The sequence below is a fragment of the Athene cunicularia genome, assembly GCF_003259725.1.
Source record: "Athene cunicularia isolate RWA chromosome 5 unlocalized genomic scaffold, athCun1 chr5_part1, whole genome shotgun sequence".
Taxonomy (NCBI): domain Eukaryota; kingdom Metazoa; phylum Chordata; class Aves; order Strigiformes; family Strigidae; genus Athene; species Athene cunicularia.
The window spans coordinates 16,271,872-16,296,535 of NW_020799101.1; the positions used below are offsets into that span (position 1 = coordinate 16,271,872).

The window sequence follows — 24,664 nt, forward strand, 5'->3', positions numbered from 1 at the left end:
CCCCCCCCCCAATCTATTATTACAAATTTTGAGGTAAAATTGATCCTGTGGCTGAACGTGGCTGAGGAGTGATTACATAAATAAATAATAAATGTGGCCGGACCAGGAGAGTGATAACATCTGGAGAGCAGGAAAGCTGGTTGTAAACCCTGTTTTGCTACAGCAAAGGCAGATCATGTAGTTGAAGCACTTTACTGATCAGAAAAGATGGCAATAATTTTACATAGGTAGATTTCCTTAGCTTTATTTTGCCTGTGTTTGTGGGTTTTTAAGTGTTGCATGACATGGTGAATAATTCCACCATTTTTAAAACAGCGTGGCTCTGATTTTTTCTAGATGCATGAATACAAATCTTCAACTCATCGCATTTTTCGTTTGAACAACATAGCCAAAGCACTTAAGTTCTTGGAGGACAGTAATGTGAGTATTTCCAAAGGCTGGTTTTAATATCTTCTCTTGATGTATGTTGCAAATTGTAATTGTCCTAATTGTAACTAATCTGATGTGCTACATGTATGTAAGAGTAAAGTACTGCTTAAAGGCACTGGGACTTACCTTTGTGGCAAGGCTGAAAAGCCACATAAAAGTGCACAATGAGAACACCTACAGAGTCTAAAATAAGGATTATTTGTTCATTTTATAATGTAAAAGTTCAACAGGATTAAAGGATCAGGGACCCAATATTAAAAGAAATAAAAAGGAATGCAAATAACTTTTATGAACTGGGTCTTAGTGGCATTACTTCAGTTACACTGAAGGTAGATGACATTCTTTCATCAGAAATATTTCCAGCATTACAAATCATGTATTTATCTGGTAAACTGCTGCAGCAGCTGATCATGAGTCAAAGGCAAGAGAAAATTAGATCTGGGAACATGACATAAATGCATAATTACAGGAATCAAAACCTTATAAGAATATAACTTCCCTCACAGTCAGTGTGGCACTACTGCAACATGACTTCCTAAAGTTGTAAGTGACCAAGCAAGATCAGACTCTGTAGCTTGAAATGGTTCATTCCTTTTTATTTCTCCCATTTGGGCTTTATTCCAAAACCCTATGGATGTGACATGTGTCTTGAAAACTCTCTGCTCTTAAAAACTCTTGAGAAGTAATGGGGTCAAGAGAAGTCCCAGCCATGTAACAACTCATATACATGTATATCTAAATCTTTCACAAAGATAAAACAAATATTGGACTATGTCCTGTAAAGGACTGCAGCAGGGTTTAAATTTTATGGGTGAGGAGAGATCTGATATGTGCATAGGGGCAAAACCCTGCCTTGCATGGAATGCTGCAGCAGCAACTGATGTCACTTTGCTGCTTCCCTGCAATGAGTTTAGCCCTTGCTCCAGAGATCCTGCAGCAGTGCTAGTCATGCAGGAGAGTCACTTCAAACTCCCCTGCAGGAATCAGCATGATGTGAGGTCTTAGTGGATCCCTTATGACCTCGTGGATGTGGGAGGTTTGACCTCCTTTGCGTTTTTCCCCAGGAGAAGATGTGAAAGCTGAAGAAGTTGTCCAGCAACTTCCAAGTGTTCAAGTTTCCTTTTGGAATCTCCACCAGTAGGGGCTGATCTGGCCCTAAGTGTGTATGTCTACATCTCTGATACAGAACTGCTAAGAAGTATTGTACATGTTCACATACTTCTTAACAGTTTCACAGTTGATGCTTTCTACCCCAATCTAGCTAAGGCCCATCAGCAGATGAGGTTTTTTCTCTCTGTTGATATTAACACATTGCAGAGCTGCAGCTGAAGCATATCTGGTTTCTAGGACCTCACTAGGGGACAACCTAGAAACCTCAGTGAGCAAGGCCAGTCAGGAGGAGCCTTAGACACAGACAGCCTTTTAATTAGTAGTGCTAAAACCAATGGATTTCTTGTTTCCTTAAGGGTAAGCAGCCAGTACCTTCTAGCTGGGTATCTTTACTAGACTGGGTGACAAACATAAGCGGCAGTAAGGGGACAGAGCTGACACTGAGAGCGGTCTAATGATAAATGTTGCTTGCTCCCCATTTTGGAGAAGCTGCTATGAAAGTGTACTAGGTCTTAAAGGTTTTCCCATTCCAAACACCTTGGAGCTAGCAAGAAATTTGAGCTTTGAAATATGACAGCTAGAGGTGTCTTCTTGCTAAGATTGAAAACTGTTGTGTGAACCACTAGATTAAAAGTTATTTTGCTTTCCTTTTTTCAGTTTTACCAAACCGGTTAGTGAAGGGTGGTGATGAAAGTGTTGGCAAAATGCCTTGGCTGCCAAGAGCTTCAGGGTTAGATATTAAACCACAGTGGGTGGAACCCATAAGAGTAGGCTTCTGTGGAACTGGGGCACCAGGGTAAAGCACTGTTAAGTGATTCATCATGTACAGTATTTCTAAGTGATAAATGTATGCTGGGCTTTGACTCGGTCTGTGTGCCGTGCGCAGTACTGACAGCTTCCTTGCTTCCTCCCTTCTCCATGACCTTTGCCAAACCAAGTCTGTATTGTCTAGGATAATAACATCCTGGTGTTATCAGGTGGAAGAAACCTCCGTGTGGGAAAGTCTAGAGTTTGCTTGGATTAGGCAACCCTATCCTTTGCTAACTGATTTAATCAGAACTCTGTCACAAGCTGTGTAAGGTGAGATTAGCAAGGAGAAAGGAGATGCATAGCAAAACAGAAGTAAGCAGATCTTTACTAGGATCTTAATTTTGTACAAAAAGTGGTTCTGACTTTTAAGAATAGGATCCACTGGTGGGGGCATCATCTTGTTCCATTTTTGTATGGAGGAAATGCATTTGTGGTCCTGAGGATGCAGAAATGGGCTCGTTTCTGTTCTGCAGACTATGCTGGGGGCTTGAAATAAGAGTTCCATGAGCAGGGTGGTTGTGATCAGGACAAATTATCACTAACACAAGATTTCAGTCTTGCTTTTTGACTGGACAGTCAGTGGCAGAAGTGCTCTGGACATACGTAATAGTCTCAGTGCATTTTTTGCATTTACTTTGTTTCTTTGAATTTGGTTCTGAATTTATGATCTCTTCTACAGGTAAAGCTTGTTAGCATTGATGCAGCAGAAATAGCAGATGGAAATTCCTCTCTGGTACTTGGACTAATATGGAATATAATCTTGTTTTTTCAGGTAATAAAACTTGAATACTTTAATCATAAGTTAACAGTCTTGATGGTGTCAATCTATTCCAGCTGAATACTGATTTTTGAATTGATTTTTGATTGATGATAAACCTGAACTTTTACCTCTTAATATACACTAATTTTATACCTGCAGCTGCTTTCATTTTACTTCACTAGACATATTTTGGTGTAAATAGGCGACAGTTTAAACCCTCATTTGACTTGGACCAGAATTAGAGCTTCAGATTACTACTTTCCCTTCTCTCCTGTGCCTTCTTATAGTTCTGCTCCAGATTCCCTGGATCTGAACCAATGTCTTGGGTTAGTTTCCAGGTCACAGCTTATTTTTAATAACCTTTTCTGGATTTGGTCCAATGTGGTGGGAAACTACATGTAGAATCAGTCATCTCCAGAGACTTACTCAACATGGCAAAAATTTGCAACTGATGTAGATGGCCAAATGAAAGATCTTGAAGGGCTTGGAACTGATAAAACTGATTTGAGCCTGAAAATTGATTTAGCCCCAGACTTAGATTAAAACTGCTCCCTAATCTACACTTATTTTGAAAATGACCTCCTAGACAATACAAAACTCTAATGAAAAAAGAGAGATGGAGGAAGGGTTCTGCAACTATCATAAGACTATAAGGATCTTTCATCCTCTTGGGTTCATTTAAAAAATGGCTAAAGGTTTAAAAAATAATCTCAAAGGTGCCCTGGGGTTCCTCTCCTTGGCTGAGCTTCTCAAGCTGCACAGCACCAGTTTGGCCAGACGGACTAGGAGGCAGAGATGGCGTGACTGGAATCTGTTCCCCCAGCAGCAGAGGGCATGGGGGACCTGAAAGCAGCAGAGTGGATAATTTGGGACTCAAATACCAATGCTGACCAAGGACAGGAGTGCTGCTGCAGGTCACCATTTCTTGACTAAGAATATTTCTCTCAAGCAAGTTCTATGAAGAGAACAATTTCAGTTATACTAACTTTTCTTTCAAGGACATGTTTCTTTGCCTGTTGTTTAATATGCTCAGTTCAGCCTGAACTGATACCTTGCCCTTTCTGTGTCCTGGGACTGCCAGCTGGGTGGCTGCGGGCTGTCACACCTATGCAATACAAGTTGAGAGTTATAATGGATAGGTCTATAATTACCTCTTAAAATTCAGTTCTGGCACTGTTACCTTTAAAGTTTGTGTGAAAACAAGCACTGAGTTCTCCATGCAGCCGGTGTTAAACCAGACCACTGCATGTTTTGCCTTTTATTGCAGATTAAGGAGCTGACAGGCAACCTCAACAGGAACTCCTCCTCCTCCAGCCTGTCTTCTGGGCCCAGTGGTCCGGAGTCAGACACATCCCACCCCAGCACTCCCAGTGTGGAAAGAAACATATCCATTACAGTGAAGGATCAGCGAAAAGCCATCAGAGCCCTTCTAATCTGGGTTCAGAGGAAAACCAGAAAGTAAGCTGACAAACCCTTGTATAAAACTGTGTTTTGCCACCTGGTCTTTTGAAGCTGAATCTCTTTTCTTTCTCCTGCCCTATGTGTGTGTTACCACGTGCTATGGCTTCTGCTTTTGAAGTTTGCAGGCACAGAGTCTCTGCAGGGGGGTGTATCACTACAGCTGTGTCTCAACAGTGGCCATCTGACCTTGAAGCCATGTGCATTGCTGGCTTCATGATTTGAGTGTTAAATGTTAACTTGCACTAATCTGCTCGGCACTGTTTAAAACAGGATTGTTCCCTCCTCGCCCTACCTGCTAGCTTCCGTGTAGTCTATTTGATATCTTTTGCTACTTAAAGGGTTGGCATAAATAAGGGGTGAACTGAAAAAATAAATATATTGAACGACTTTAGCAACAGCCTTTTAAATTAAGCATCAACCCTGGGGGAGCTTCTCTGTGTGCTACAGAGTGCCTTGGAGGACAGAGCCTCCATTAGAGCCCCCCTTTCCTCAGGAAGGGAGCGAATCGTAAGTCACTTCACATGCAGGTAACATTAGGAGTCCATCTCCATTGCTCAGCACGTCTCTCCTCTTTAATAAAAAAGCAGTTCTTTCACCAAAGCATTTTGTTTGGTAGTGCTTTAACCTGGCAGGGCTACTGTTGGGGTAAAAATGTTCAGTGTAAGATGTCTAGTGCACATGTAAATGCTTGGATTGTATTTTACATATATTATTATCTGAAGTGATGACTGCCAGAAAGTTTTAAAGAGGGCATGGGTCAAACTTACTTATACAAGCTGGATAGCAGAATATTTGGCATTTTTGCCTGTTGATAGATTTATATGTCCAAATCTGCCTCTGAACACAAATGTTCTGTGTCTAGTGTTGAAGATACAAATTTATATCTTAAATACTTGGTCCTGTGGGCCACATCTCCAGTGAAGCTAAGGGTGCTTGTGCAGATAAACTCATCCCATTGAGATCGTTGCTACCAGTGCAGACTGTAGAGAAAGCAGTTTTAGTTCCAAAATAACGCTGATATTATAATTAATAGAGAAGTGGTACAAGGAAAGTGACAAGTAAAGGCCATAGACTTTTTGGTCAGTCAAAGAGTACAAATTGAAAACATCTAGTAGGAGAAAATTGTCCTTGCAACTGCACTATTAAAAAGATAATAGTGTCATGATAATGATGTTATCCAATGAGCTGTGCAGAATTTTCTATTCTATTGCAAGTTCGATGGGTTTTTTTCCCCCAAAACTTTGGGAATCTAACACACTTGTCATTTATACATATACTGACACCATTTGCATTTGGCAAAGCACAATTCTCTGCTATAGAAGGACGAGTACACAGGAATGTGAATCATTTATGCTTATGTTTTTAAGTATTTAAGTGTTGGCAGTCTTCCCAAACTATGGCATTAAAATGCTGGAGAGCAACAGAAACAGGAATCACAGAGACATTTGGTTTTGTGAATGTTAAATGTGGTTGCTGAGTTCTTGAGGGCTTTGTTTTTACTAACTGCTTCCTACAAGCAGGTTGATGTCAGCTGTTAGCCACACTGATCCAGTTTGTGAATCTTTGTGTTTTATGGATGTATTTTTTGCATTTCAAAATCCAAAAAGATCTTAAATGTGTCTAGTGCAACTCAGCAACCTTACTTTTAACTTTCAGGAGTCTTAGAAAAAGATGATGTCTTTACCAAGTTGGTAACCTTACTTTTAACTTTGAAAATGATAATGCCTTTACTTTGGATTTTTGTAACACAACCACCCACGTAAACTGTATGTAATTCTGTTCAGGTATGGTGTTGCAGTTCAGGACTTTGCCAGCAGTTGGAGGAGTGGCCTTGCTTTCTTAGCTATCATAAAAGCAATAGACTCTACTTTAGTAGACATGAAGCAAGCACTGGAGAAATCGTCTCGAGAAAACCTGGAGGATGCTTTCAGCATAGCACAAAATAAGCTGGGTGTTCCTCGGCTCCTAGAACCAGAAGGTAAAACGCCTACATCAACTTTGTTGGGTAACGTTCAAACTATAATGAATTCATGAGTATTGCATTGTAACACCTACCAAAAACCTCCCAGTGATTAGACTGTTGATTTGATCAGTGTGTTGGGCTTATTGCTAAGAAAAATAAAAATGAATTGGTCACTGCTTGTAGTCTTATGCTTCCAGTCATATTTGTAAATTCTTTGCAGGCAGAGATCTTACCATAGTTTTAGCTGTGTACACTGGTCCTGGCTAATGTTTAGATGCTGTGTGACATCTGCATTACTAGTGGGCATTAATCACTATCCTGTTGTGCTGAGAGGTGTCTCAGTGCATTAGCACCATTTCATAATGCCTAAAGTCTGCAGAGACTCACTCCTGGATGAAATGTGCAGGTCTACCATACCAGAACATGGGTACATACCTATTCAAATGTATGTGTATCTCACAGTTTTTCCTTTACATTGCATATATACACATACATGTATTTATATGTGTAAACATATAAATATATGTGTGTATATAAATATATGTATATAAATGGAGCTTCTTGTGGTGTTTTTTTACTGAACTCTACTAGAGAGGCATTAGGCCTTGATTTTACGATTGAAAGCCCAGAATGGTTATTTTTGCTTTCATGGGTCACCTCTTAGAAGATTGTGCCATCATGCTGAAAATAAACTTCTGTGCTGTCACTCAACAAGATCACTGTCTAGTGACAGCAGCATAAATGACAGTATGAAGGTGGATGTAAAGGGACCCTGATCAGGGTTTGGAATTTGTTTGGAAATAGGAAAAAAATAGTGTGAATAAGATGTTGAGAAATCTTTCGAGTACCATTAACAGTGAAAGCATTTCTCTGAGAAAGAGAAGTGTTTGTAGCTGTTATTTCTCTCATCATAAAGGCAGGATAAATGTCTGATGAAGTGTTCCTCTGCAAAAGTGTTTTAAAGCCGTGTGTGCTCAAGCCCCTTGTGTCTGTCTCCATAGATATCATGGTGGAATCACCTGATGAACAGTCAATTGTGACGTATGTGGCGCAATTTCTGGAACACTTCCCAGAGCTGGAAGCGGTATGTGTTTACTCCTACATCACATCATTTTTAAAATTTGCTTAATAAAGTCAAATGTTGCTGTATTTATCTTCTAGGTTTCTTTCTAAGCTATTTTAAATAATCCACAAATAATTTTTCACATTTTTGTTAAATCCAGTCAAATGGGCTTTCATTGGCAATTGTTAAAATGCTTTTGGTATAATTGTGCTTTTAAACATTTACATCCAATTACAACTTTCAGAGGTTAGAACTGGTTCCATAGGGCTCTACTACTTTGATATACAAGTCTTAAATAAGGATGAAATTCATCCCTTCACCTGTGATGATTCATTTGACTTTGAATTTCATTTTGAATTCTATCTTCTCAAGTTTGAGGGCCACAGTCAATTTGAATTTAGCAGGTCTTGGCAATGCAGCATTCAAAAGCACTCACTGTAAGCATGAAATAAACTGCCACTTAAAGGACCAGGACTTTAATGCAGACTTTATAAAATATAAAGAATTGAGGAGCAAGCAGGGACTGACAGTGTCAGGGACTGACAAAGGTCTTTTTGAGAAACAGATAAACTTACAGAGGAACTAAAGAACAGGAGATGGAAAACTAGAGGGAAAATATGAAGTCCCAGGAACCAGACAAGGGGTTCTGCATAAGCTGAAAGCTGTTCTGGAGTCTGCTTTGTACTTCTAGACAAACCTAGTTCAATAAAAGTCTTTCTGCTTTGAAAGGGTCCCCAAGGGGCTCAGTGTCCCTCAAGTATCTGCGTTAAGTTTTTGTGCTAGAGTACGTGCACATAAATGATGGTTCCTACACCTCTCAATTCTTGACTGAAGGTTCCAGATGGTGTGTACTTTGTAGCTTATAAAATTGATGTGCATTACTAAGGTCACTGGATTTAAAATTATTATAATAATCTAATTATTATTAGATTTGATGAGCAATGAGGTTTGTTGTCATTAATATTTGTGGGCATTTCAATGGACAAAGAAAAAGCCTGCTTTTTTTTTTTTAATAGTCTGTTGGAATGGAATAACCTAGTATATTAACATATTTCACAGTGGATTTAGTAGACTTGTTAGATTTATTTTATTCCCAGGGTTTGGGATTGTGTCAAAAAGCCGTCAGTTGTCTCCAGAGGTGCAGCAGGGAGAGATGAATACATTAACAACTGAGGAGTAGGCTTGTCTGCATTCTAATCTGCCTGTACAAGTGGCTTCTTGATGTTGAGATTTGTTCAAGTCACTTGAATTGCCAAATTGGTTTCCCTACTTTCAAAATAAGTGAGTCATCAATTGGCCATTCACAGGGTGATGGGCTAGGTAGTTATTCTTTCCATAGTGTCTGGGAAAAGTAAAATGGTATCTGAGGTATGATTTGTCTTTTAATGGTGTATCATCACTTACAGGAAGACTTTACAGATCCTGACAAGGAGCTTCCAATTGAGTCCACTTACGTCCACATCAAAGACACACCTTCAGAAAAGGAAGGCAAAATCTTGATTTTAAGTGAAAGTGAAGAGAACATGTATACTGTTAATCATGAAAGGAGTCATCCTGCTCCTCCAAAGGTTCACATTCATGACACCCCTGAGAGAATCCTATCAGAAGCTGTTCCTGAAAAATGTAATGGGAAATTGAGTCAAGTGTTAGGTGATTCACAGGAAATGTCTGAAGAGGAGCCTCAGAGGCCTACCTCACTGAAAATTACAGGATCTGTCAGTTTTGAATCCAATTCCTCTTGGGAGGTTCTAAGTGATAAATTCATGCCAGGTGAAGGGGGCATATCTGATGATCCACTGAAACAGGATGATGACCTTTCTCCAGCTGTTCTGATAGATCAGAAAAATTCTGCTGACTCTTTTGAAGACTACTCTGAAGAATTAACTAAAGAAATCTCTACTGAATATGACAATGAAACTAAGAGCCTTTCAGCCAATACTTCTTCTTTGAGTCCATTATCCTGGACTTCAGGTATACTTACAGATGAATCTATAAATAAAGTAGAAGAGAGCAAACCCCAGACTTCAATTCTTTTACCAGAGGTTACCTCAAAACAAGAAGATACACATAAGTATGTTCTTGATCTTCTAAATGAGGAAATACTGAAACTTCCACAAAATGAACATACAAAGCAATCACCTGTCTTTGAGACAATAGAGACTAACCACTGTTCACTGAATGGTTCTAATCCCAAAGGCCAGGAACTATCTAGACAGCATGAAACATCAGATGATTCTCTCTCAGATGAACCTAAAAATCCAGAGGAACTGGACAGCTGTGATGAAGTTGAGTCTTCAGTTGAAGTGCTACCCAGTTCTTCAAAAGTATCTATAATACCCCACGATCTCTTTTATTATCCACATTATAATGTTCCCATATCAGCAGTTTTGAATGCTTACCTTGAGCCTCGTATTGAAGGTTATGATACTGGAAATGACAGTGTTTCTTCTGAAACAGTAACAGATGTTTTACAAGAGAAGGGCTTACCAGAACAGAACTACAGGGAAGATGCTCCAGAGCCAGACTTAGGGAATAAGCTAGGTGTCGCTCCATCACAAATAGATGCTGAGAATGGCAAGGAAGAAGTGGCAGATCTTAACAGTCACATGAATTCTTCTGATGAAAAAGAAGTACCATTACTAGTAGGAGAAGAGTTAGAAATTGAAAAAGGTGGCAAAAAGGCCACCAACCATGAAGATTCCACTATTCCACAACATCCTGAGGTATTTTATCTTTTTACTACCAGCATTTCTTTGTGTATATATGGGGGATTAGCATCTGACCTCAGTGGTTTTAGTTTGCTTTCATTTTGCAGTGTTTTAGAGAAATATGTAAAATGTATTTGGTTTCCTGTCCTGTAACACTGGTTGCCACAGCCCTCTACTGGAATGAATTGAATTGCAGATTGTGAGAAGATCGGACATTAAAAGAGAAAATGAGCCCTAATACTAATAATAATGCAAAAAATGTGAATTTTATATTATGTTTTAAAGTAGTTTGAGGCTCCTGTATAATCCCTAGGCATGAAAGATTACCACAGAGGGTGTTTTTAATAATTTGTAATGAGATGAACAGAAGGTAATATTGCTCATATAGAAAGGATACAGTCAAAGGTAATTTTTGTCTGCATTTGCCTACAAAGAAATTTGCCTACAAAAACTTAAATCAACTTGTGTAGGATAAGTTATGTGGGTAAAATGGAGGCTTTCAGTGTAGACAAGGAGGAGAAAGACAAGGGGGATTTTTGGTAGTTATTCTGTGTATTGAATTTAGGCAATTTCACAGAATCATAGAATTATCTAGATTGGAAAAGACCTTGAAGATCATCCAGTCCAACCATCAACCCAACATTAACAGTTCCCAACTACACCAGACCCCTCAGCACTATGTCAACCCAACTCTTAAACATCTCCAGGGATGGGGACTCCACCACCTCCCTGGGCAGCCCATTCTAACGTCCAACAACCCGTTCTGTAAAAAAATACTTCCTAATATCCAGTCTAAACATTCCCTGGTGCAGCTTAAGGCCATTCCCTCTTGTCCTATTGCTTGTTACTTGGTTAAAGAGACTCATCCCCAGCTCTCTGCACCCTCCTTTCAGGGAGCTGTAGAGGGCGATGAGGTCTCCCCTCAGCCTCCTCTTCTCCAGACTAAACACCCCCAGTTCCCTCAGCCGCTCCCCATACGACCTGTGCTCCAGACCCTGCACCAGCTCCGTTGCCCTTCTCTGGACACGCTCGAGTCATTCAATGTCCTTTTTGTAGTGAGGGGCCCAAAACTGAACACAGGAATCGAGGGGCGGCCTCACCAGTGCCGAGTACAGGGGCAAGATCACCTCCCAGTCCCTTCAGGCCACACTAAAGATGCTGTATTTGCTACAGCATCTTCTTGCAGACACTGATTTTAAATTGTCTTACTCATTTTCCAGTGCAGTAATTTTAGACAGTGTTTTTCAGTAATGAGTGTCCATTTAATGTTGCTCTATGTGTTGCTTAGACAGGTTGCTTGGTCGTATTTTGGTCCTGACACTAGAGTAATGAAGTCAAATTACTGTTAGCTTCAAAGACTAATTGGGGATAGATTACTAAAATTCTTAGTGGATTACTTCAAAGAGCCATGTCATGTCATGACTTCTTATATAAAAAGAACTGACAACTAATTGTATGTATGTTGAACTGATGATACTTTATAGCTCAATGTATCCCAAATGATTTTCAATATATGAATTGCTTTTTATTCTCTTTTGTGAGACTTTCAGTCTTGTACTACATGCAGTTTAGCATCTGAGTAGGCTGCACCACTAAGATATTTGGAAGGGTGGGGAATCAGTCTTGTTGTCTAATGCAAAAATGTTTCTTAATTTCACCAGGCCATAGTAGAACATCTAGAGGATTTATCAACAGCCATAAAGAGACCAGAAAAAAGTAGTCATAGGGAGGAAGAAGGGGAAAATATGATCAAAGAGGAAGACTTGCAGATCTCAGAAGTTGCTGCTAGCACTCTGTCACAAGATAAACTGGAAGAAATTGCCGATTGTCAGGAATTTACCAGGTATTTCACATTAACTTTGTCTTAAATACACCTCACTGGTATGAATGCCTGGTCTTTTGAAGAGTGCTCTGTCTGTTGGATGTTTCTTGTAGACTTCTTTTAGGAGCAGCATACTGGGACACGTTGCCTTCTTCCTGTGTTTCTTTCAAACATGTCAAGTGATGCAGTGCCAATGGGACTTGCTTTGACTTTGCTATACAAATTTTGCTACACAAAACCCAAATGGAACCCCAATGCATTTTGAACATGGCAGTGTTATAACTTTTTCCAACAGAAAAATTTGTAATGTAAATAATTTATCTGCATTGTGACACTTTGTGGAAGTGTGACACAGCTTCATTCCAACAGATATTTGTTGGCCTTTTTTATGTCTGTGAACAAGTAAATAAGATTGTGGTAGGTTGACCTCATCTGGCCACCAGGTGCCCACAAAGCCAGGATGGGGGGAGAAATAAGATGTAAAACTCATGGGTCAAGGTAAAGGCAGTCTAATGAAAAAAGCAAAGGCCATGTGTAGAAGCAAAGCAAAAGGACACACACACACACACACACACACACACACACACAGAAAAAAAAATTATTCTCTACTTCCCATCAGCAGGTGACATCCAGCCACTTTCTGGGAAGCAGAGGCTCGTGTAGGCATGGTGGTTGCTTTAGAAGACAGATGCCTTAACAAGTGTGTGTGTGTGAGTGTCCCTCTGCCAGCTTTATTGCTGAGCACACCACCATATGGTATGCAATATCCCTTTGGTCAGTTTAGGTCAGCTGTCCCAGCTGCGTCCCCTCTCAACCTCTTGCCCAGTCCATATTCTAATACATTCAATAATGTATATTTGTGGTTTTGCGTAGCTTCAAACTAGCATGTGAAATTGCAGTGGCTGTCTGAAGTCAAAACAAAACTTAGCTTTATGAATTTAAAACTGCTTTTACATACATTTCAGAACCACTGACAGTGATTCCAACATTTGTCTCCGAAAAAGATCTCTTAATACTTCTGAGGAGGTAAGTATGTGGAAATTTACCTATCGCTGCTTCTCTGTTTCTCTTAAACTTCAAAAGTTCACATAGTGTAAAAGGGTCTATTCTCTGTATAAAGCTCTGTGATAATACAAAAGCCCTGTGACTACTAATAATTATAGTGCCAAAACCAGGCATAGCTGAAAACCTTTACTGGACTCTGCTAAATATATGGAACTGAACCTTACTGAACCTCAAACCCAAAAAGGAATACCTCATACTACAATTAAATCTATTGTAACTTTGAGGCTTATTTTATCATAACTGTATAGCTGCAACATTTCACTTCTTTAAAGCTGCCTTTATTTGCTGCTCCCATTTCTTTTAGTTTGTGCATTCTCTGTATGCATGTTGGTGTCCTGGTCACAGCCCTGCAAAAATGCTGTGTGTCTCTTAAAGTGCACTTCTTATGAAAGAGTGGGCTCTTTCCCTCTCCTTCATAGTAGCAGTGTATTATATAATCTCAAGAACAGCAGCTAACCTTAAAGAATTTTAGCTGTAATGTGAAACTGCATTCTTAATGGCAGATGTAATTCATACTGGTTTCTTGAGAGCACACTACACAACTGAGCTCTGGATTTTTATTTCTTAAGTCAGAAGGAAGGGAAAGCATCAGCAATCTGGGCACACTGAGCAATGATAGGAATATGGCTCTTTTCAGCACAAAATAAGATCCTGGCCGTCTTGGGGTTTTAAAGAAATGCTGCCATCAATGTTCAATGAAAAGGAGGTTTCACACAGATGTTTTAGTTTTGCAATGCTGTCAGAGCTACGAGAAATATATATATGAATGAGGAGAGCTTTATTCAACTGAATGAAAGCAATTAAAAGCAAAAAAATGTTTTTTCACAACTTTTTTCCTCTTCTGTGTGTGTACCAGACTGCAGTGGTGGATGTGCGAGCAGGGAATAAATTTATAAGCACACTTTCATTTTATTCGAGCAAACATTAAGACATACTCTGCATAAAATACACACACAATTACCATCTTTGAAAGATGCTGAAATTTAAGTTTTTTACATAATCTATTCCTGGTTTGTTTAAGGAAACCTATGGTGTAAATGTACAGAAGATGACAGATGTGGGTGAAAATCCATTAATCATCAGGTGAGTCATTCTTATTCAGACAAAGCCTTTTGGAAGGTATCCCTGACTCCTAGGTACTTCTAACAATGTTACAAAGGGAAATTAAAACCAACTGTAGCAGTAGAGACTGACTGGATGTCTTGTGTAATGGCTTGCAGTCTGTATTTCCCATAAGCGTAAGATACAAAACTTCTTTATTTGTCAATCTCCCCCTTGACTAAAATGCTTTTTCTTGACTAGAGAGTAAAGATTCAGCTGTTTAAGCAAGATTGTGAGCGGTTTCCACATATGGTGAATAAAGAAAAGAGTGGGAAGACTTCAAATATGAGGCCCTCTGGCAGTGATGACTCTTTCCAGCTTTGGAAGACTGTCAAGACACTGTTTAGTGTGCTCAGTACTGAGGAAAGATGATACTTCATCAGAGTTCTGGCCTCTGTTAGAGCACCCATGAGTTTTTATAATTTGTATGTGTGTTTAGTTTAGACTTAGGGTGATGGATCCTGAATGCAGAGCATGTATCCCTCTGGTATTAGAGTCTACATATCTGTAAGAAACAACTTATTAAAACAGGCCAAAACCCAGTTTTCTCCACAAGTAGATTAAAAAAAAAAAAAGTCTACCAGAGGGTGATTCATATAGTAGTATGAAATTATAAAATGAGTGTACTATCGTATGCCTTTTAAAATATGACTTTTCCTTGGTTTTGTGAGAGCTCAGTGGTGCTGGCAGAGCCCATCAAGCTTTGCCCTTAAGAACTGCAGATGAGATTTTGGAAAGTTGGAATTTTGGAGTTGTCCTACAAACCTCCAACTGCTAGTTGGTTTCTGGAAGTCTTGAGCTTTTTCTGTTTAGTGTTCTGGTGTCTGACATGAGGAGCTCTGAAAGTAGATGATTTGGGGAAGTATATCAAGTCAGATACAGTGTGTAAGTAAAATTGTGAAAGTGTGATACGTGTTGCCCAGAACTACATTTACTGTTCAGAATATAGAATATATTGACTGATAGAAATCACCTTACATCAAAGGACTGTACTGTAACAGCATGTATTTAAATTACCTGACAATTTGTCCAGAGTTTTCAGAGGATTAATTGCTATGTACATTGGCTCCTAAGGGAGCACACTGCTACAGCCCATTATGCACCTCCTATTTAGCTTGAACTCCAACTGACTAGGTTGAAATGGTTCATTAAACTGCTGTCTTTTAGTCTGCCCTCTGATCTTTAGAGTAAATATTAACAATGAGGGTTTCTTCTTCTTTTTCCTGCCTCTTACCAAATTCTCTCCTGTTTTCAGGAAGAAAAAGGACTCGGAAGCAAGTGAGACGCCAGCACAAACTCATGAGATTACAATTGTTGAGCAGCCAGAGCTACTGTACTTCATCATTTTTTTCTGGGTGCTGGTCTACTGCCTTTTACTCCTTCCACAGTTTCTTAGAAACAAAGTTTGATTTCTGTGAGGTGTGAAAAAACAAAGGACGGTGGCTGGATTGCTTTGTGTATCTGCATATGAATATGTTTCTTCAGGTGAAGCACAAACAGAAATGTAGGACCTGATGTTTGTGTTTATTATCAGGTTGTCCTCAATTCCTCTACTGTTGTGCTATGACAGTGTCTAAGCACATTTTATATTATGGTAATTGTATAAATATATATAAAAATTACCTGATTTAGTAGATGCAATTTTGTACATTTGTGCCTTGCTTTATAAGATGCTAAATAAAACCAGATAATTATCAGTAGAAATATGAACAATTCAGAGCTCTAGTCTTCAAAAATTATTCTTTTGGCTTCATTTACTTATGCAGGGCCTGACAGCTGTGGAAGAGGGATGGTGTTGACTTGCCCATGAATATGGCCCATCTGCAAGGGCAAGGCTAGAAATGTTTTTTTCACATTTTCCATGCAATTCTTCGAGAGAGTTGGAGGCAGAGCAGAGCTGCAGGTGGTGGAACATGCTGACCCCAGGAATTGATTATAATTCCAATGGCAATCCAGTCAAGCAACAAAATCAGATTGAGGGTTTATTTGGGTAGCGGAGATTGCTTTTTTAGGATTTAAATTCATTTTTATCCTGCACTTTTTGTTATGTTTAATTTTCAGGAATAAACTTGGTATGGAGAAGTGTGAAGAACATACGTGTTAGCTGCTTCTTAGGAGGGATCATATGGGAAATCTTAGTTCAGAAACTTCTGTAGAGAATACCTGAAGAAATACACGTTTTATGTGTTACTGATGGTGGCCATCTTTGAAAAAGATGTTCAAGAAGCTTAACAATTTTATCAGGAACAGATACAATTTGGGTTTTTTTTAAAAAGTACCTCGCTGCTTCTGAGGCTGCTTCTGCTTCCTTTTCTTTGCTGCTTTTACTTAACAGATGGTATAAAGATTTCTCTTTTTTGAAGATACAAAAAATAATAGGTAACCTAATTTCCTTAGGCTACTGTTATGGCACAAGTGCATGGCAAAAGGATTGGAAATATCCTTTAAGTGCCCAAATCAATAGAGAAAGAAATTACAGATGTAAAACTAAATACAGAGAAATGTTGAAGGCTGGTATTGACTTTCTAGTACAACTGCAGAGACTTGTCTTGTCCATAGACACAGCTGAGCCATTTCTGCATCTTGTAATTTTTGTCCACATCAGTGATCACTATAGGGTATTTGATTCAGGATTTTTGCCAGAGGAGGTGTACCTCTGCATTACAGGACAAAAGAGATGTCTTCAATTTCATAGCAGTAACTTTTCTCTGCATGACTTCTAGTGAAGTCACTATTTTTCATTGGCACATTTTTAGTTTCATAGTGTGCTTTATGAGATTACATCGTGTTGCTGCTTCCACCTGAAAATTCATAAGGTTGACTGCAATGTGCTTCATAAAACGAGGTGTTTCATAATTTACATTGAGTGAAAGTTACAACACGTGGCTGTAAGTTTTACATATTTTGTTTTAGCATAAGGTGTATCTCTCTCCCTGACTTAGTTTTCAGCTGACCTAACAGTACCGGTGATCAGGACACACCAGAATACCTAGCAATTTATTTGCAGGTATTTAAAACCTGTTTACAGCCATGTTATCTGCTGGAGTAGTCTTAATCATCCATTACACTTCATTCTTCTTTATAAGCTTTTTGTTTCCGTGGGATTTTTCTTCCAAGCTTCAGTTAGAATTCAATAGCAGCAGTGCACAGCAGGAGGTGTTAAACATTGCAGATAAAATTCTGAATCTCTTTCAGTCAACAGAAAGCTGGAATCTTTCCTGTTCTGTCCTGTCATCATTGAATCGTGCTGGATTCACCTCATGAAACTAAAAATAAGATCCTTTGTGCTTAGTGAGGAACAGATCCAAACTTCCCAACTTAATTCAGTGTACATCAACATAAGTTAAAAAAAAAAAAAAAAAAGCGTTTCATCTTGCTGATGAAAATGTTCAACATTTTGAGTCATCTGATTTTGTGATGCATGAACGTTTGTGCTTGTTGATGAAGACAGTGATACTTTTTTCAAAAAGAAAACCTATACTAGAATTTTTGAAGATTCTTTCTTGAAGTAGGCTAAAATATAGCATTAAAGAGCTAGTGCGTTTTCTATGAAACAATAGAAAATACAAGAAACTTTATGTCCTTATCCTGACAACCAGTGAATACCTGGCTGGGGTATGGCAGCTATTTAATAGCAGCAAGTAGCAATGTACATTAGTTTGGAGCAAAAGTATTGACAGCTTTTCATTATGAGCCACTTATCATAGGCTTCTTTGGTTTATGACAACTTTTTCTGACCCTTTGTATCTTACTCTCCTGTTCTTCCATGGTTCATAGTCTTCAGTGGAGATTATCTGGAGTTGGATTACAGTCTCTTCATAGAACTTTACAAAGTTCAAATAAGTAAACTAAGCACCCTTCTATCTTCTCCCCTTCCTCCTAAGGAAATTAATCAGAATGAGGAGGTCTTTGGATGTCTCATCTAAACAACTGACACCATAAAGAAGGGAAAAGTTGCACTAATGCTGGCAACTGCATTACACAATATTTTCTTCCAAGAGGGAGAAAACCCAGTGTTTTCTTTCTTGCCTCCCACTGATGAACAGTGACTGAAACAGAGAAATGAGCAGTTTAAGTGTTAAACAGCATCCAGCACTTGTCTTGATCATCTCACCTGATGTTTAAACTGATGTATGCTTTCCAGCCTATCCCATTAACAGATGGAGATTCCTTCTTCCTTGCAAAACAGATGAAAAAATTGCTAAATTACTCCACGATACTTAGTATTAAGTTGCTTTCCATATTTGGGTTGGTTGGGTTGTGTTTTTCTATAACAAAAGCAGTTTACCTTACTGAGCCATTACCTGGGTAAGAAGATCCAGGGTAAAGAGTTAAGAGTGATTATACTGGTATGGTCAATTGTGCATGAGGAGCCTGAGCTTTTCATGAGTTCTGTCATTACTTGGAACTGCAAAAAATGACATCTGCCTAAGCAGCACTTCCCTCACTTAAATTGAGTAAGCCTGCATCTCTTCTTCCACAGCGCAAGATCCAATCCCTCCATGCAAGTGCCCTATTGTGGAAACATTGCTTGCTGTTAGACTTTGTGTCCTATTCTGAGTTTACAGTCTACAAAGCCTGATTGTGAAGCAGTCATTATGGCAAAGCCTCTTTTAACTTGCTGGCTAGAGGTAGCAGAAGTTTTAAAGGCTTGTGGGCAATCTCTCATCTATCTGTTTTCCAACAGATATGTGGATGGTCTGAATGAGGAAGTTTTTCTTGAATTTTTGTCTGGCTTTTTGAAAAATGCTAAGCTTGAACTGACTGCATTTGGTATTTTGATTTAGCAGCAGGATTCAGATACACAAGGGTATCAATCTATAAGACCGTTTTTAAAACCTGTTGTTGAGCAAATGTGTGGGTAGCAGAGTATTGTGAAGTGTAAGTGTCAGGAAGTGCTTGAGGATCACTGGATAAAGGCTGTTTGGTGTTCACAGAAGCACCATTAAAGAGGGAGAGACAATTAGGATAGTTCAGTGTAATTGTAGTCCTGTAACTTAATTGCAAAATGTTTCATTGTGATTTTATAGAAAGTGCAAGGAAAGATACGCTATTGAAGACAGAACCCTGGTAAACATTTATTGGTAAATGTCTTAAAGTTGAAGAATTGAGTTAAACAGACACATAATTTATAAACTGAATTGAATATAGCCTTTGCCAAATTGTAGGACATGATCAGTGCAACAATAGGGCAAGCACAGATTACAGTAAAAAAAATGACAATCACTTTTCAATGCCATGAATATTTTTGATGGATTGAGCTCTAAAATGTATTTTTATTGAGTTTCTAGATTGTAATGAATGTGTCTACAGAATTTTATGCAAAGCTTGAGAGTTCAGCTGTTTTAAAATGATTTTTTTATATAGCAGTTATTATTTTATCTATATATTTAATAGAACTGTAAAACCATTTTAAGAGTACCTATAAAATTCTATGTATGTGATATGATTATTTATTAATTATGACTCATGAGAATGAACATTAAGCTATGCATCAGTTGTGTCATCCTTTTGAAAACTGGAAACTGCAAACAGAGGAAGAGTTCTTAATGAACAGTAGACTTGAAAAACATAGGAAGTGATTGAATACAATTGTGTAATTCTTAAAGCTGCATAGCAATGTCATTTTGTGATGTTAAACTTTCAGCTAAAGTTGCAAAATATACTGAGTGATTAAGCTACTTTCTTCCATTAAAACTTCTTGAGGCTGAAATTTCTACATGTTGGTATCTGGTGTCTAAACATACTTAAATCCTCTACATCTTCTGGAGATTCTCTGTTTACTCCAGCTCAGTATGACTAACTTCTTTACCCAGGTAGGGAGGGCTCCATTGAGTTTACAGGGGTACCATGCAATACCCAGCAGGATTTTTTAGGGTTTTCTGCACCAATCCCCACAGAATCAGAGCTTCAAAAGATTAATTTGGCCAGTGTATGAGATATCATATTCAGCCATCTAACAAAATAATAGTTATAATAATGCATCATCTCTTATGCTAGCTTTATGTACTTAGAGTCCCTTCTTGCCAAGCCAAACTTGAATGCATCCAGTGGTGTGTCAGTTGTCTACTTCTGTGGAAGTCAATGCAACACGTCTGTGTGCTAAGCACACACTACAGGACCTGGTCCTGAGGGGACTTAAATCAGCGTTAATCACATAGGCCAGGAAGTAGCTGAAGCCTATGCATTGCCCTTAGCACTGGATCCCCTCAAATCTAATGTACACAAACAATGCCACTGACTTCAGTTAACCCCATTGTACACATAACATTTGTTTGCCTAAATTCTGCAGGATCGGTCCTCTCTTTCTTTTAGGAAGTTAACATCCACTTCCATTTTGATTTAGAGAACAGCAGCAGGAACAAATGGCTGGAAGACAAGGGTGAAGTTACAGGCTGGAATGTGGTTGTGAAACTTCCCAAACTGCTACAGCTGAAAGCTCTCACCCTAACAACAGGTTGCCCACTGTTTTCCATTGAGCTAATAGGTAGTGGATCTGGTGGTAGAAAGCCCCTAAGTTTTTGTATTTCCACATTGTGCAGTTTTTTGTCAGGTAAATAATATCAAATTCTTCCCTTTGGAATACCACTAATAACACTGATTTACAGCTGCCAGGCTTAGAATTGTTCACGGTCCAGGTTCGTACCTACACAGGATTTGCTGTATGGCTTGTTCCCACCCGTGCCGCCCCAAGATCGTGAAGCTATTCATGCAGGAGGATGGGAGGTATATGCACATTAAATGATGTGGAAAAGTCATACTGTGAATAGGATAGCTTGCTTACTCTGTCCATCACTTGATGCAACTCTAGAGCTCACACAGGGTGAAAAATTAACACTTTTAATTTCAAATGCCGTGTCTATTTCAGGGTTATCTTAACTGAAATTGTGGAACATCAAATTATTTCTTTCCTCCTCTAAAAGTGAGATGTGATAAACCTCCACCTCAGTTGCACTTTTGATGACTCCTTTCCAGGCAGCTGCTACTATTGATATTGGAAAACATGAACTGTGTTAATTTTCTCACCATGAGGGGAATGTCTTAAGTTTTATGTCTCTGGAACATAAAATTGGCCCCTGGGTGATTAATACACTTCTTTCTTCATGTGAAGGTTAGAAGGGGCAATAAAGTAATTAATTTTACCTTTTTAAGAAATACTAAAACTTGCCATTCCAAGAAAGGCTAGATCCTGGCCTTCACTGCTGTGGTTCAGGTCAGGTAATATTTTATTTCCAAAGTAGTTTCGTTAGTTTCACTGGGCCTTCCTGGAATCTCCTTGATTCATGGAATAGATTTGCTCTGTGTCCAAGGACCAATTCATACAGGGCGGTCCTGATCCATGGCCATTATTTGATTGTAACAGAAGATCACCATTGTTTAGTTAGAAATCACTGGTCTGATTTAAATCACATAACTTTCAATTTATGTGCTGCTCCTTTTTTGAGAAATACAATGCAGTCATTTTTTAATGCCAAGTAACTTACACAAGTCAAATATGTCTATTTTTATTGTAATAAAAAAATTCAACTTCTGCTTTTGTCTTGAAAGAAACCATATTTCAGTAGGCATACCACTTTATGCTATTGTATTCTGCTGTGTAAAAAGCTGAAGAAAGTGTTCTACCCTTCTTGTTGAAGTTTTCCAGTTTAAAATGCAATCTGTAAAGTGCAAGTTTGCTAAAGAGTTAATGATGGACTTTTCTCCTGAAGAAATCATTTGTAAGTAGGGAATGTTATATTTAAAATATACACGTTTCTCTTTGGCAAGTGGTGAGGAATGATGGTTATTTAAATGAGAACAAATGCTGGGAGGATGTGAGTGGTATCAAAAGATATACTGAAGAAGATGCATTTTTGTGTACTTTCAAATACATTTCTTCTGAATGCTTTCAATCGGTATGTATTGAATGTTTGCACTTGTTGCTCAAAGCTAAATTTTGTGAGAAAGAAATATATTCTTCTGTATAGTTGGTACATTAGAAAATAAAATTTTTAGAAACTTACGCTGTAATAAGAATAGTATTTACTAGTGAATAGTTCCACTTTATTTTATAAACTCTCAAATTTTGAAATAAAGGGACAGGCTTCCTGTATATAAGCTGTTATCTGTGGGTTTGTCCTTGTCCTCCCAAGAAAATATCTTCCAACATTTCAGGAGAAATCAACATTTTGTTCTTATTTATTCATTATCATTATGTCTGTTATTATAGATTATTTTTATTTATTAATTTTCATGCCCAGAGATGATACTCACTTTTTAACAGAGAAGGTCTCAGTAAACGCAGCAAATTCAATGCATAGAAATTGGTATTATAAAGACAAGCCATGGAAAAGCTTACAAAAACAGTTGTGCTGAATTACATACTGTTCTTACAATACAATTCTGGCCTGTTTCTATGTAAATGTTTAGACTTGTAGATTAGTAAATTAGGTGCAGTAGTGGTTTGTATTTACTACATTCCTTCCCCCTACACCTTAATTCCATTTGCAGTATATGAGAAAATGAAAAGAAAGTATGAGAGAGATGCAGCACAGTTTAGAATTAGCTCCAGTCTCCTGAAAAAGATACGTAAACCGGATAAACACAGAATGAAAATGTAGATTCATTCTGTAGAATGAAACAGTATATGGGGAATGGAGTAGGAGTGCTGCTTCACCAATTAAACATGAAGTTTGATGTGTATCACACTTTAAAGATTGTAAATGTTGCCCTGTTCCTTCTACAAAATCAAATAATATCACATGCTTTTAATGTGTTTCTCATTACCCCTGGAGTACCTTGTACCTGCCTATTGGACCATGCCCCACACCTAGTCCTTGAATATTCATAATGCTGTTGAGAATTTGGGATGTTTGGGTCCATTCCTGTTAGCAGCATTGACTTACAGAATCATAGAATGGTTTGGATTGAAAGGGACTGTTAAAAGATCATCTAGTCCAACCCCCCTGCCATGGGCAGGGACATCTTCAACTAGACCAGGTTGCTCAGAGCCCCATCTAATCTGACCTTGAATGCTTCCAGGGATGGGGCATCTATAGCCTCTTCATTACTGTCAGTTTAAAATCTCAAGCTACAGTTTGAGACCAGTAGCTTTTACTGGTGTCATGAATGATATTTAAGTGGAGAATAAAAAGGCTGTGATTTATTTTTAATTGGGTTAATTTTTTGCAACTGGTGCTGTGATTAGGAATTTGCAAGTGGACTATGGGGCAGGGGGGAAGTTCAAATGTGCAAGATGAGTCAGCTCAGAATGTGAAATAGAAGTAAGCTTTTACAAAAGTATAGGATCCAAACTTTATATTCAACAGTAAGAACAGGAATTGTTGGACTTGATTTCTTTTCCATGCTCTGGGATAAAAGTCATTCTGATAGAAACTGCAAAAATAATCTTCCATCCCTGCTGTGTAAACACAATTTTTGTAGCTTAAAGAAGATGCAAATGCAGCAGAGGAAATAAACCCATCTGGATCATGGCAGCAATAAATACAAACACAGGGTTCATTTCAGATAAGGAGCCATATGCAAGTATGCACACTTGGGTTGTGTAGGAGCACAGACCTCCTAAAGGATGACCTGTGGACCTTGTGTGTGTGTATTCTGGTTGGCAGTGTATACTGAAATAATCGGTCTCGCTTCAGTGCTTATTTGACCTGATTGGTAAACAGAAGCCAGCAGGGGCAGGGGTACCTTCAGACTGGTGGGTGGGCAGATACTACAAAGTCTTAGACTTGAGCTGTTTTTTCTATTAAGACACCAATATACAGCAATAATCTTTTCTTGAGTTGCTATTTCTCTTGATTCTCTTGATGTTACAAGGACTATTTCTAGGAGAGTTAACTGCAGTAATTTATGAAATGCCTTCTAGTGACTAACTCCATTCCTTGGTTAGACAGTAGTACTGGCAGTTTTCTGTCCTTGTCAAACTGTACACTTTGGCTTGAAACATCATGTAACATATGATCAAGGCAAAATGTATAGCTCCATCTGCTGTAAATACTTTGAATTGATTATTTTTGCATTACTTTTTTAATGGCTGATCTTGTACCCTGGGGAACTGATTTATCACTTTGCTGATATGTATTTTCTGCATGTTAGCAAGAATCAGCATAAATACAGCAACTAAGTACATTTATACATTGCAAAGTGGTATTTCTCAGCTCTCAGGGAAAAAAGGAGCACAGAAAGTGGATATTTCAACATCAGGAACTTTTGTTAATTATTCTATGATAGATCTTTTGTACTGTGTCATTGCAGCTGCTTATAAAATCCAGAAATTACATGACTTGCTTAAGTCAGTGATGGATGGGAAGAGATTCCCTTCCCAGTTAGGCTTCTGCTAAGTGATGGCTTTCCACAATCAAGATCAGCAACA

The 24,664-nt window shown here is 38.5% G+C and overlaps 1 protein-coding gene across 3 annotated transcripts in view; it reads left to right on the forward strand.

The window, feature by feature from the left end:
* The window catches only part of CLMN (calmin), a 61,417-nt gene extending 41,412 nt beyond the window's left edge, over positions 1-20,005 (forward strand). For all 3 annotated transcript variants that reach the window (XM_026849379.1, XM_026849381.1, XM_026849380.1), the window contains exons 4-13: positions 337-420; positions 3,029-3,121; positions 4,377-4,567; positions 6,355-6,548; positions 7,535-7,617; positions 9,003-10,319; positions 11,966-12,147; positions 13,092-13,152; positions 14,213-14,274; positions 15,548-20,005. In XM_026849379.1, the coding sequence (XP_026705180.1) occupies positions 337-420; positions 3,029-3,121; positions 4,377-4,567; positions 6,355-6,548; positions 7,535-7,617; positions 9,003-10,319; positions 11,966-12,147; positions 13,092-13,152; positions 14,213-14,274; positions 15,548-15,701 (2,421 nt within the window). In that variant the 3' untranslated portion in view covers positions 15,702-20,005. The remainder of the gene's footprint in view (positions 1-336; positions 421-3,028; positions 3,122-4,376; positions 4,568-6,354; positions 6,549-7,534; positions 7,618-9,002; positions 10,320-11,965; positions 12,148-13,091; positions 13,153-14,212; positions 14,275-15,547) is intronic.
* The last annotated feature ends 4,659 nt before the right edge of the window (positions 20,006-24,664 follow it).